Source organism: Lycium ferocissimum, chromosome 12 (genome assembly GCF_029784015.1).
Source record: "Lycium ferocissimum isolate CSIRO_LF1 chromosome 12, AGI_CSIRO_Lferr_CH_V1, whole genome shotgun sequence".
Taxonomy (NCBI): Eukaryota; Viridiplantae; Streptophyta; class Magnoliopsida; order Solanales; family Solanaceae; genus Lycium; species Lycium ferocissimum.
The window spans coordinates 45,421,900-45,436,486 of record NC_081353.1 but is presented as its reverse complement, the minus strand read 5'-3'; the positions used below and the strand labels follow the sequence as shown (position 1 = coordinate 45,436,486).

Below are 14,587 nucleotides of genomic sequence, written 5' to 3'. Positions count from 1 at the left end.
TTGGAAATCGTTCTTTTCTTTCAATTAAAGGCGAACAAACCTAAAATGTTTAAAAAAGGCGCAACCTAAAATGATCAATTAAAGGCGAACTAGCCTAAATCGGTCTTGATCTATGATTATTAATGAGGGGGCCCCATGATCTTAAATTCGACATATTTGAAGGAATCGGGTCAAAGTAGTTCGTATGTGCAAGGAAAATAAAAGTTAAAATTTCTAATAATGTATAAGCCCTTTTTAAAGCCTATAATTAAACCCTATTATAAGGTGGATAAACCAAAATAAATAATGAAGTCTTATTATAAGGTAGAAAACCCACAAAATTAAATCTTTTATAAGGGGGAAAAACCCCCGTAAATAATGAAGCCCATTATAAGGTGGACAAACCTAAATGTTAATTAAAGGCAAACAAACCTAAAATGTCCAATTAAAGGCGGGCGGGCCCTAAATGGGTTTTGAGGGTGACGCCCCAAAAATTCCCTTTTTTTTGGGGGGAAGAACCCAAATATCCTATTTGAGGGTGGAAAAACCCCGATATATTTTGGGGGGAAAAACCCAAAATATCTTTTTTGGGGTGGAATCCCCAAAATACCCTATTTTAGGGTGGAAAAACCCAAAATGTTTACTCTCGCGGAGCGTACGAGGAACGACACAGGGGGGGATCTTTTTGACCCTTTAAAAACTCATTTTTGGATCGTCCGGCTTGCTTTTGGTCGATGGTTAAAGGCTATTCCGATTGGAAAATTTTTGGGGGTGGGGCCTTTTTTTACCATCGCTATTTTTTGGAACGAAGGCAAATTTGCAATCAACTTTTCCCGTGGCATTCTAAACAAATTGATGTGTTTGCGATGGAGCGTAAACGAAAAGGGACCAAAATGGTCGATCGGGCGGTGGGGAACCTTTCGTTTGGTTGATGAAACTTGTTTGAAAAATGGGGGCCCCCTTTTGGGAAAAAAAAAGGGGCATCTAAACAAACGGCTGGGGGAAATTTTGTCAAAATGTAACTTTTCAGATGGTGGAAGCTTTCATGGTGGAGCGGTTGTTAGGACAAAGCGGCGGGCGATTTAGGGAGGCGGCATGGATCCTTTCTCGGGCTTATAGAAAAATGTGGCGTGCCCAAAAAACGAAATTAGATTAAAATGTGTATGAAATTAGGACGGGTTATTACAACGGTGAGGGTGGAAACGTCATCGGTTTATGAGGAAACAAGAACTGCCTTTTGGTAAGTGGGAAACGTACCACCCCCTGTTCCCGTCCAAAATCTTCGAAGAATGAAAAAATGGTAACAAATTATGTGGGGGGGGAATACAATCCCGTTACCTTAGAGCATATTCGACATTCCCCCCCCTTTGGGAATGAACTTATTTCAAAAAGGGGTTTTGATGGTTGCTAACAAAGGGTTACTTGGCGGGAAAACTCCGGGGTCGTGAAATCAAATGGATGTTAGTGAAAAAACTTACTCCAGAGTGCTCATATGTGCAATATGGCCATGACAAAAGTTGGTGGGAAAAGGGGGGTAGTACAACCGTCTCGAAAATGAGCCTCTGAACTTGGTTTTATTGTTATTGTAATTTTTTTTGTATTGCTTTGAATTAGCATTGTAATTAAATGGAATGAATTTTTTTTTAATTATATAAACCTCTCGTATTGGATGAATTATTAAAATCAAATTTTAAATTTGTACATTAAAATATAAAAAAACCCTAATTAAAACCCTATAAATATTACAATTTTAAAAACCGGGGCCCTTTTAAAACCCCAAAAAACGTGCCCAAACGTTTAGGTGGACAATGTAATGACCGTTATTTAGCAAAAAAAGATATTAAGTTTTATATAAAATATTGATATTTTGGGGTTTTTTAAACGTGTAATTTTTCCGTATGGAAAAAAAAGTGATTGGAAAGGCAAAAAAAAAAAAGTTGACCCCTTCCCCAAAAATTGTGCGTGAAAGGGGGCCTTTTTTTTTGCGTTTGTCCTTTGGCCAATTTTTGCTTGAAAAGTAGTAATTTTTTTTTTTTGTCTTTGTTTGGTTATTTTTTTTTTTGTCTTCTTTTCGGATTCGAAGTTAATATAAATTGATGCAGATGTGGCTTTGTAACAAATAAATATAAAAATGCTAGTGATTATTAAAAATAACATGTGATACAGTAATGTCCCTAGCGTTAGTAAGTTTAGGTAGGCTAGTGATGTGATTGGCTCGATTTTGAAAAACATGCGCACAGCTAAAAAGGTTTTGTCTTGTAGTCTTTTTCAACCGTTGAATAAAAATAGTACAGTAGCAAGTGGAATAAAAAAAAAAAAATACTGCTTAAATATAATGTACAAATTACTAACAATTTAACATCCTCTGCTTTCCTCTGAGTCTCTCTTGTCTAGAAGGAAAGCTTTGATTTCTCAAGTTATCCATGCTCTACAAAACAAAAGAAAAGACAAAGAAATGAGAGAATATCGAATTCTATTTCTTAGGATCTGAGCTGAATCTTGTCTATTTCAACCAAGCAAATTGTGCAACCGCTTCTAATTCTGCGAATTGTGCTAGTTCTAATTTTAATTTACCAACTACTTGTTATGTTTCCCCTTCTGTTGTTGGTGCTTTTGGCACATCCCCGATGGGTTTCCACCGCGAATGTAACAAATGGTACTACTTCAATAGTCAAGAACATATTCATTTTATCCGGACAAAGCAACATGTCAGGCCGTGGCGGAGTCTTAATTCAGACCAGCCCATCAGGTGCAGATAATTTGACTTGGGACGGTGTCGTTCCACTTGAATGTCAGTCCAATCGATCAATCCTCCGACTTAGTTCACAACTTAAATGGGTTGAGGCTCAAGAACCCCTGCACAAAGACATAGATGCGACTCGAACTTGTGGGGTTGGGCCTGGAATGTCATTTGCCGATAGACTCTTAAAAAGACGCCCAAATATTGGAGCGATTGGATTGGTCCCCTGTGCTATTGGAGGGACAAATGTTACTCAATGGGCTCGTGGCAGCTCCCTTTATAACCAGATGATAAATAGGACGAAGGCGGCCTTTCATGGTGGAGGGACGATACGAGGATTGTTATGGTACCAGGGTGAGAGTGACACACATACACTTGAGGATGCAAAATTGTATAAACTCAGATTGAAGAGATTCTTCAAACATGTACGCGATGATTTGCAGCTACCTACACTTCCTATAATTCAGGTAATAAAAATTAGATTTAACTAGTTTAACCTATGATTGTAGGTCCGTTACCATTTTTATCAGGTTAATAATTAATGTTTAATAAAACATATTACGTTATCTTATAAGTGGCCTAATTATTTAAATATTTTTTCGCACTTTCAGTGTATAAAACTTAACCCAAGATTTAACATTTTCGGCTTGGTTGTTGTGGTCTGTGGGTATAGGTGGCATTAGCAACAGGAGAAGGGCGATATACGGAGGTGATCAGGAAAGCTCAGCTGGGGATTAATCTTCCGAACGTGAGAATTGTTGATGCTAAAGGGATGTCAATTGGTCCAGATTTTTTGCACCTTACAACTCCAGCCCAAGTCCATCTTGGGAAAATGCTGGCTGATGCCTTCCTTCATATTCACACGGTACTTCATCCTTAATATACCTGATATAGTAATTTGGAAAATACAGTGAGAACCTGTTATATGCGATAAATTGCTACGATTGTAGTGAGATTTTCTTTTTGCAATTTAATCGCGTATAGCAGGTTCCCATAAACTATATACTCAAACCTCAAATAAGGTCAGCAAGGGCCTTATGTAGTTTTTTAGACAGATAACTCAATGCTCATCGCATATGTCTGATTAATTACGCGGCCATTGTATGTTAAAGTCTGCAAAATGCAAAAACATAGTCAAATAATCGTTCCTGTTTCATAGAACTTAAGACTTAATGCATGTAATATCACCTCATGAATAGCACATGTTTATGCATCTTAATTCTTCGTTTTCATGTCATTAATTACCTTCTAATTGATTTTATACTGAATGTCTCGCAGGAAAAATCTAATTAAGTCATGAGGTTGGTAGGCTATGCTTCTCTTGGCATTACATTAGCTACCAGTGCATATATTAATCGAAATTATGTACATAAGCTACCAAATTTTGCAGTATTGGTGAAGTTGTTGGCGGACTCTGGAAAAGAACATGAGAAAAGTTGTTAGCTAAACTGTGAAATTTAAATAGTTTATGCTGTGTCGTTCGTGCTATTTTAAATTCATCTTATTCGGCAAGCTTTGTTATAATCTCCATGAGGTTCTTTTAATAGTCTTTTAAAGTTGTACTGTGTGTTGTTATAATTGCTTTATTTCCATTTGAGTGAACCAACTCATCTACCGATCACTCGTTACATCTTAGTAGCACAAGTCTCGCATAACTCTTATCCAACAAAGCTTGAGCAGATGAGAAAAAGTCACCTATTAATTTTTTTTTTTTTTTTTTTTTTTTTTTGTCTTCATTGGGATTTCTCGTTTAACCTTCTCAAAATTACTCCGACAATCATGTAGTACCAATGGATTTACTCCTTTATAATTAAAAATGGAGCTTTTAGTAGGAAGTGCTTTACTTCCTTACTGGACCTATCCAGCGATATAAATGAGTCATACCAATGAGTTTAAGATATCCGATGGTTTCTCTTTTAGATATTTGGTGGTTAAACGGAAAAAGATAGAAATATTATTTTTATCGAGAATTACTTAATCCGCGGATATATACAAAGGTCAAATCCCTCACTTTTGTTTTTCTTTGCAGTCTCTCTTTCTTTTTTTCTTTTTTTTGTTTTGTTCTTTTTTAAAATAAAAAATTAAACAGACATTTTTATTAATCAAAAGTGCATTGTTACAAAGCCAAGTAAATGCAGACCATCTACTTCCAAAGTTCAAACTACACTAGGAGCCTATGCTAAGTAATCAAAGAAACTACTCCTATAACAAGACATTTACAGCCACAGTCATCAAACTACAAGATAATGCAATAGCTAAACTAAGGATAACAATTGATAGAGTGCAATGTGGATTGCCAGTTAGCTAAGAATCTGCCTCTGATGTGAATATATATTGCAATTTCTCTTTCGCAGTCTCAAAGCTACCAACCTAAAGATGCTAAAATCACACAAAAAAAAAAAAAAAAAAAAAAAAACTACAGAATATGAGTGTATTATCATCATACTTAGAAAGCAAAAGAATTTTCTGAGGCACTGAGCTAATTAGTTTTGAACTATGCCAATCCATTACTGCTCAGTGCTTATCTATATATATGATGCCTTTCACTTAACAAAGAGAGATATAATTCAGAAAGGCCCAATCTAAAACAAAGAGTGATATAATTCAGAAAGGCCCAATCTAAAACACCCACAATAAGTTCACTATTTGATTCTCACAAAAAGTGTGGGAGATAAAAGAAAAGAAAAAGAGAAACACAGCAAAAAAAAGCAATATATAATCTTTTTGTATCATAGTCCAATTCATCAGTCATGGTCTCACTTCAAAGTAGTTTATCACAAGATTTATATAAGAAGAGAAAGTGGGAAGAAATCTCTGAAAATCCACAGCAAGCTAAAACAGTCACATCTCTATTCGGCACAAATAAGCTTCAGCTCGAGACTCCACTGCCTGTGGTATGGCAACGTTGAGGTATGCAATAGGAGTTTAACTCATATACACTGACAATGTAAATTGCCATTTATCATATTTTGCTCATTATCAGGTCACACAAAGAATATCTATGGGCAAGCCTCAATACAATGTTGACTTACCATTTTGATTAATATTAAACGCTGAATTAACTGAAACACAATATCATAACATGTGTGATAAACTTAAATAATTGAATCTATAGTTATCACTGTTGTATGAAATGTGTATCCTAATGCAAAACTTAAAATTAAAATTGTCGCTGAAAAAGTATCCAGTAGACTAAAATATACTGAATTTGAATGTTAATATGAACAAATATTGATTTTGAACGCGAATCTGAAGAAATTTACAAATTCTGAACGTGAATTTGAATATGTACACAGAACATAATTAGATAATATTTCGAACAGTAATTCAAGCAAATTCAATGATTTCAATTGAACTTGAGTGTGAAATCTGAAAAATTTGAATGCGAAATCTTTAAATTCTATGCCGGAGTCGTTTTGTAACAATAGAAATGCTAACGTTAGTAAGTTTTAGGTAGGCTAATGGACAAGTCAAAGGCTCGATAGTGGAAACGTGCACATCTAAAAAAAGTTTGTTTTCTAGTCTTATTTAACAGTTGAATGAAGCTGATAAAGTAATATTGTTGAATAAAAAATAGTAGCAAGTGGAATAAGAATAATATTAACAGAGGAATCAATCATCTTTCCTAGTACTCCACCCCTTAATTTTTCCTGTTTATATGGAAGACTTAGATGTCTCAAAATCTGAACCTGTTATCTGAGAGAAAATGCTTCCCCTTCTTTTGTTGATGCTTTTGGCACATTCCCGGTGGGTTGCCACCGCGAATGTAACAAATTGTACTTCAAATGTCAAGAACATTTTTATTTTATCCGGACAGAGCAACATGTCTGGTCGTGGCGGAATCTTTAATCAGACCAGCCCGACAGGTACGGTTAATTTGACTTGGGACGGTGTTGTTCCTCCTGAATGTCAACCCAATCCATCGATCGTTCGCCTAAGCGCACAACTTACATGGGTTGAGGCTCAAGAGCCCCTGCATAAGGATATAGATGTGAACAAGACTTGTGGGGTTGGGCCTGGAATGTCATTTGCCAATACACTAAAAAGTAAGGACCCGAATATTGGAGTGATTGGGTTGGTCCCGTGCGCCATCGGAGGGACAAATATTACTCAATGGGCTTCTGGTGGATGGCTTTACAACGAAATGATAAGGAGGACGAAGGCGGCCTTGCAAGGAGGAGGGACGATCCGAGGGATGTTGTGGTACCAAGGTGAGAGTGATGCAATTGAACTTGAGAATGCTCAATTGTGTAAAGGCAGATTGGAGAAATTCTTCAAAAATGTACGCAAAGATTTGCAACTACCTACACTCCCTGTCATTCAGGTAATAGATAGTATGATCTTAATTTGTTCATACAGAGAGTTAATCTTCAAGGAAATAGTTTACTATGCTTTTACTAAGCTCCATTATGCTCATTTATTTCCTATGTCATTATAGAGAATTTCTTAAGATTAGTCCCTATACAACTCAAAGCTATATCCTCCATCTTTCCAATTTAAGCGTCTTATTTTTTTTTTAGTTTGTTTTGAAAAAGAATGTTTTTTTTATTATATATATATATATATATATATATATATATATATATATATATATATTTAGTAAAAAAAAAAAAAAATCCAACATTCTTGTTTTACCCTTAATGACATTCCCTTAGACATTGGCATATTTACGATCACAAGACTCAAAAAGATATATTTTTGTATATTATACACACGTTTATTTTAAGACCGCAAGATTAAAAAAATCTTACATTCTTAATTAAAGTCAAGTCCAGTAATTGTGGTTTGTTATTGTGGGTGTAGGTGGCATTGGCAACAGCACCAGGGCCATATATGGAGGTGATCAGAAAAGCTCAGTTTGGGATTAAGCTTCCAAATGTGAGAACTGTAGATGCTAAAGGGCTACCAATTGGGCCAGATTTGTTGCACCTTACAACTCCAGCACATGTCCAGCTTGGGCGGATGTTGGCTGATTCTTTCCTTCAAACTCAAAAGGTGCTTCTCCCTTCCTCACACTAATAATGTGTCCAATCCAGATTACCAAATTTTGAGTTATATTTTCTGCTTGGGTCATGTTTAGCTATAATGAACTTTGGCGTGTGCAGAGGCCGTTGGCATCTGTTTGACCACTCTCTATCTTTGTATATTTATTTTCTACGGAAAAGTAAAATACATGCTAACTTTGAAAAATAGTTAAATCCTTCGTTATCTTTAAAATTATACCCCTTCTGACGCCCTAATCGAGGTATCTGCCACGTCTAAGCGTGGCGTGGCATCATATAGCCTTCAAAATTATTTTACTCCTCAAATAATTTTTTACTCACTAAAATAACTCAATGGACGAATTTTTTTTCAAGAAAAATAATACGGAATTATTTTTATATTTTTTTTGGAAAAATTATCCGTATTATTTTTCTTTGAAAAAAAAAATTGGTCGGATTGAGTTATTTTAGCTGCGAAGAAAAAAATTATTTTTGTAAAATAGGATGTCTCACGTGGCACACATTAAAATAAGCAGATGGGCGTATAATTACCCATAAGATAATCAGAAGAGTATAATTACTTCAAAGATATAGCGAAGGGTAATGAACTATTTTTCAAAGTTCAAGGGTAATTTTGGCCCTTTTCCGTATTTTCTATAGGGTGGGGTTCGGCAGAATCCAATTGCTTTGACCCAAGCCATCTCATTGAATCATCCTTAAGAAGCCAAATTCAAGAGCCTCTAAACAGAGAGAAAATAATATGACCATAAACCAAATGGAAGTAGCTTACATTCGAGAGAACTAGATATGAATAGTCACCCACCAGTATAATAGCCAGCAAATGTATATTTTTTGCATATTAATGTATGATATATAACATATACATTTTTGACATAAATAGTGTATATATTTTGTATAATTGACAAGCGAATATAATTATCTTTGGCCGACTGGCCAAATGTGTAGCTTGCCCTAAATTCATCTCGTTTCATCTTCCCAGCCACACAAGGCTAATATTCTCAACACTTATATTTCCCCCATATGCTGCCACCGTAGACTTCACTACAAATTCAGCTTATAAATGCTCTTTCATTCTGGAATAATCTAGGAATTGCACTAAACTATAATGACCAACTGAATTGACATTGGTTTGATTATCTGAAGCATATTTCTATTGTCCATCAATATGACTTATCTTGGTATGAATTGTTTCCATTCTTTTTATGGAATATATGGCTCGCTCGTAATCATAATTTGCATCACAAAATCAATTTACTTATTACCATTAAAGTTGTGATAATAGTACTATTGAATACAATTACATAGCAGCTCATGTACTCACCCAAATGCAACAAAAAACACTTTAAGTAATCCCATTTTTTATGAAAGGAAATATCAAATATTACTCTATTATCTCTGATTGCAGAGCCTTGATGTTCATGCTGGGGCGCCTGGACCACCGGCATAGTTTCCGCATACAGAACCAGGTGGCGGATGTCCTAGCTAAGGAAGCAGCTTGGTAGAAATTCTATAATCGTCTTATTTGTTTTGTAGTTCCACCTTTGTTTGTTTTGTTGACTTCTGAAGCAGACAAATTAGGAACTACTTTTGCTAGGATAACTTCGGATAGTTTGTGTTAATAATTTCTAGAGCTAAATCCTACATAACCAATTTGGTATCCCTTTGGATAATTATATGTATAGCGGACTACAAAACCTACAAGATAACCACTATGGTATCTTTTCTAGAGCTTCTACAAGTACTTTTCTGTACTGATGCATAATATGTCTATATAATAGATATCTTTTCAACCCAAAAACAAAAAAAACAAAAAAAACAGAGAGATAAGAGTTTGCCGTCCTAGAATCTTTCGAATTCTAGATTCGCCTCTGTTAAAACTTAACTCTAAACTTAACTCTTAAATTTAAACAACTTGCTTATTTCATGATTAGTAAAGCTTAAGTTTCTACTCATCACATAACATAGAGCCCATTTGGATTAGCTGAAAAAAGTGATTTTTAAGCATAAGTGCTGAAAGTTATTTTATAAATAAGCAGTTACGTGTTTGGATAAAAGTGCTTATAGGGTTTTTAGAAATAAGGGTAATATTGGAATTAAAGAAAATATAAAGGATAAAAGGGTAAAGTTGTTGGTCAAACCAAAATGGCTTTTAAGCACAAAAAAAAAAAGTTGAGGTTGAGCAACTTCTTGGCTTTGGCTTATTTTAAGCACTTTTTAACTTAATTTAAGTTGTTTTCTATTTTTACCAAACACCCAAATAAGTTAAAAATGACATATAAGCTGGTTTGACCAACTTATGCCCAATCCAAACGGGCTCATAGTTTATTTTATATATCCTATTTAATTAACTTAAATATAGTGATATTACAATTAATTTTTACATAATTGATGCTTTTAACTTATCATAACAAGTCATTTACTTTATTTTCAATATTACGAAATTACACTTATCATAAAGAGTTACTTCTTGTTGTTGTAAGTCATATTTTAACCTGATGGTGTAAAAATGTTATATATTGTTCGTCTACATAAGTTCAACTTTATATATTTAGTTCTTCGTTTCATAATTTCATGCCTTTACTTTGTAATTGATCTTATATTGGATATCTTGCAGGAGAATTCTAATTAATCAGGCGTGAGATTGAAGGCTGTGCTTTCTTGTGGCATTTATATTAACCGCGATGGTATACAAAATTCGGTAGATGCAATAAAGCCGCCAACTTTTGCGGTAGTGAAGTTGACTTTGGCAAGAACAAAAGAAAATATTAGTTGTATATGTTGACGTTTAAAAGAAAAAAATAAATAAGATGTAATGCTGATGCTATTATTTCTAAGTCATTCATACTATTTTACGTTTCCGTTATTTGTTCTTCTCCTTAGATGTGGTCATATAGTCGATCTTCTTGTATTAATTGTTGGAAAATTTACTTGTTATAGCTACTTTTACTACCTATTTAATGTTAATAACTATCTTTTATTAAAATTAATAATAATAGCTAATTAATTTTCTAAATTGCCCATTATAGATACAATAAGAACTTCCACTTATCAGTTCACAAATACACCGTAAATAAAGGGAAACGCTATCTCATCTTCCCATTTTTGAAACGCACGTAATATACTTTAGTTTCTCTCTCCCTTTCCATTAATTTTAGCCTTTTTTTTCTCATCAGAATCTATCCATTACCATCAAGCACGATTCCACTACATTTACTGTGCCGAGATTCGTGGGTACGTGTATTTGTGTAAGTTTTTCATTTTTTTTGTGTATTTTAGTCAACTTAATTCTATATTCTTATTTGTTTTCAAAAATTATAACTTTCAATGCTTAGGGTTTCCCATTTTGAGTAGTGAAAATCATCAATTAATGGCGGATGAAAGCTTATCCGGTAGGGTTACAAGAGGTATCCCACATACTCTTCAAAATTTAGATTCCCCTTCGTTTGATTTGGGTATTTCTACGCAACAACATGATGTTGATAAAGCTTCAGTGAGAAACTTGTTGCCGAAAGGAGATCTAAGAAAATCCATGATCCTTGAGAATCGAAATCCTTCAACTCGTTAATTTGGAAAAAAAAATGATTTTGATACAAAAAAGAGGAGAAAACATCCGATGTTGCTTATAGTAGCAAAGGGAAAATGTTGTAGAGACAGTATGTCGGAGAACAACAATTAACGATGAACAAAGGTATATTTTTTCATTTATTATATATATATTTTTTGTGAATAAAATTATATTGTACATGTTGCTCAAATTCGGTTAATGATTCATGTATTTTTGACCGCATCCGTAAGTATAGTTGCATGTATTTATTGATCTGAACATTTCATTAATAGAGGGGATAGCATTCGTATGTATTTTTGTATTGTTTGAATTAGTTTTGTATATGAAACATACGTAGAACTGTGTCATGTATTTCACTAACCATTTTTTTGTTATCAACATATAAAACTATGTATCATGTATTTGTAATTCCTCACATTTATGTATTTCTTTCAATTTTAATAACAGGTTATGTATGTTTTAATAAGCGTATGTGTAAATGTCAAATAAAAGGGGTATTTGTTCAACTTTTGTTGCCTAAACATCTTAATAACTGTGTTTTTGCATGTATTTATTGATCTGAACATTTCATTAATGTAGGGGATAGCATTCATATTTATTTTTGTTGTGTTTTGAAATATTGTGTATATAAAACATACATACAACCGTGTCATGTATTTCACTAAACATTTTTTGTTATCAAAATATCAAACTATGTATCATGTATTTGTAATTCCTCACATTTGTGCAATTTTTCAAATTAAGAACTTGTTATGTATGTTTTAAAAGTGGCATGTGTATGTTTTAGATAAAGGTGTATTTGTTCAACTTTTGTCATCTAAACATCTTAATGCGTGTTTTTGTTTTTGTATTTATTGATCCGAACACTTCATATGGGATAGCATTCGCATGTATTTTTGTATCTCGTGTGTTGCCATTCTATTCAAACTTTCGTGCCTCCAAATTAATGACGGGTTTTTGTTTGCATGTATTTATTGATCGAACACTTCATATGGGATAGCATTCGCATGTATTTTTGTATCTCGTGTGTTGCCATTCTATTCAAACTTTCGTGCCTCCAAATTCCGGTTAAACGTCCCCACTCAACCGATACGTTATGCTTCATATATGAACAATAACATTAAGGATGAGTTGAAGGAAAAACTGACCGATAGACAATTCAAGCTATTTTCCAAGATCGTTTTTGAAAATATATGCAGATGCAAGTTGATACCGAGTGTAAATTGGGATTATTTAGGTGTTTTATGGTTAGGGAATTGAAGCGTAGTAATAGCGATGCGTTTGTTATCGATATTAATGGGACGGAATTGACATTCGGTCTTTTTGAATTTGCTTTAATTCTTGGTTTGAAGTGTTACGGGGATGAAATTGTTTTCGACGAGGGTCCTAACAGATTGTTGGATCAATATTTCGGTGGTTACATGTAATAGTGTTTTAAAGATGACTTTAAATAAGTGCTTTGAAGACAAGGATTGGGGTGTTGGTGATAACGAGATGAAGATCTTGTAAAGATTGCTATCCCGTATTTCATTCATAATTACATACTTTCAAGTGAAAAGAGGAACGTCACAGTCCCAAGACATCATTTTGACTTGGTGGAGAGTGAACAGTACAATGAATATACTTGGGGTAAGGAAGCATTCGATGATTTGATTAAGAGTATTCACCACAAGATGGACAAGCCGAAGCACGTTTTATTGTCTACGGGGTTTCCCTTTTGCTATGCAAGTGTGGATATATGAGTCGCTCTAATGTTGACCCTAATTTAATGGTTAAAACCTAAGCCGAATCCCAAGAATGTTTAATCGAGAACAAGAACCAAAAGCCATCGATTAACTACTTGATGTTGGGCATGTTTAAGGACGGTGAGGTAAAATACTTACATTAAATATATGCTTATCAACTAGTTTTTTTACACTTGCATTTTGCGTATTTTTGCTTCTGTGTATTTGTAAGATACAATTAGGTATTTTTTTCAGCAATCTCGGTCCTTGTGTAGGTCTTTTTTTCAGCATTCTCGGTCCGTATTGTATTTGTAAAATACACGAGCGATTTCGAACTTACGATTCACAATACATTATGTGCGGGAGATTAGTTGTAAATTCAACAACATTGTTCGACCATATCGAGAGGTTGAGAAGCTTGGTCCGCGTGCATACGGCCACCGTACGTGCGCACCACCATCCCAAACACACCAAGAGGAGGAAAATGAATATGCGAGATTTTACCACAACACCTCCCCATATTGCCGCTGCCAAGAAAACTCAAAAGAACGATGCTTCAAAATCTCCACCGCACTGAAGCCCGTGAAGATGTTGATGCGGCATTGCTTGGTCGAAGCCACCAACCACAATCCCAAAAAAAACCTACGCTTGGTCAATCATCTAAAAAATCGATTCGGTGGTAGATAAGCCGATTCAATCAAAGAAAAACGAAAAAGCGGCCCAAGTGTCCACCGCGTTCCTGTTGACGATGTATCAACCAGCACATCAGTTGACCTCACAAGTTTGAGGCACGAACTTAATCAATTTAAGCAGGAAGTAAGTTTTCTAATTTTATTTTGATATTCATCAAACTACAACAAATGAGGATTTTTACGATGAATTTGTTGTTTTTACCATTTAGGTGCTTGATGAATTCAAGGATGTTTTTACTGAGCTCAAGGATCTTCGCAAAACTATTGATAAAAATTTCAAAAAAGTTTTGGAACATGTCAAAGGGAATCAAAACTCGAAAAGGTAAAAAAATCAATAAATACATATTCAAACGATTGCCTTCAATGTGAAGTAGGAAGCATATGTATCTAACAAATACATATTTTTTTTTAGGATGATGACGGTTGAAACTCAAGTCCCTTTACATGATGGCAACTTACATCAACAAGCCGATGATTACATGGACCATGGTGACGATACTCACATCGGGGAGACTGATACGTGTGATGTGCATCCAGCAGAGGTATATGTTTTTTTTAGTGTATTTATGTATTTGTTATTGATATGAAAAACAGTAGTGTCATGTATTTTTTTTATGTACCGTTTTGTTTGACAGCATGACTGTTCACTGTTTTCATTATGTATTTGTTTACTGCGTTTGGACATCGTCAACAAATACATTCTATGTATTTATGTATTTAATATAGTTTTTTATCTATTAGATTCATATATTTTATATACTTTGGCCTGTGTTTTTTATAAGGAGAAGGGTCTTGCACCGGATATTCAAGTCGGTATTGGCAATGATAGCGGCGATACGCTGAAACCTTCGGAAGGAGGTGATCATTCAGGAGAACAGAAGACT

At 34.5% G+C, this 14,587-nt stretch overlaps 2 protein-coding genes across 2 annotated transcripts; both read left to right on the top strand.

The window, feature by feature from the left end:
• Positions 1-2,314: 2,314 nt before the first annotated feature.
• Positions 2,315-4,409, top strand: LOC132040384 (probable carbohydrate esterase At4g34215). The gene is made up of 3 exons (XM_059431018.1): positions 2,315-3,186; positions 3,393-3,584; positions 3,998-4,409. Exons 1-3 carry the CDS (start codon positions 2,566-2,568, stop codon positions 4,010-4,012), a joined length of 828 nt encoding a protein of 275 aa, XP_059287001.1. The 5' UTR covers positions 2,315-2,565; the 3' UTR covers positions 4,013-4,409.
• A 953-nt stretch (positions 4,410-5,362) lies between these two features.
• On the top strand, positions 5,363-10,579 carry LOC132040383 (probable carbohydrate esterase At4g34215). The gene is made up of 4 exons (XM_059431017.1): positions 5,363-7,043; positions 7,523-7,714; positions 9,128-9,220; positions 10,337-10,579. The coding sequence occupies exons 1-3, from the start codon at positions 6,426-6,428 to the stop codon at positions 9,167-9,169; spliced, it is 852 nt and encodes a 283-aa protein (XP_059287000.1). The 5' UTR covers positions 5,363-6,425; the 3' UTR covers positions 9,170-9,220; positions 10,337-10,579.
• Positions 10,580-14,587: the final 4,008 nt, after the last annotated feature.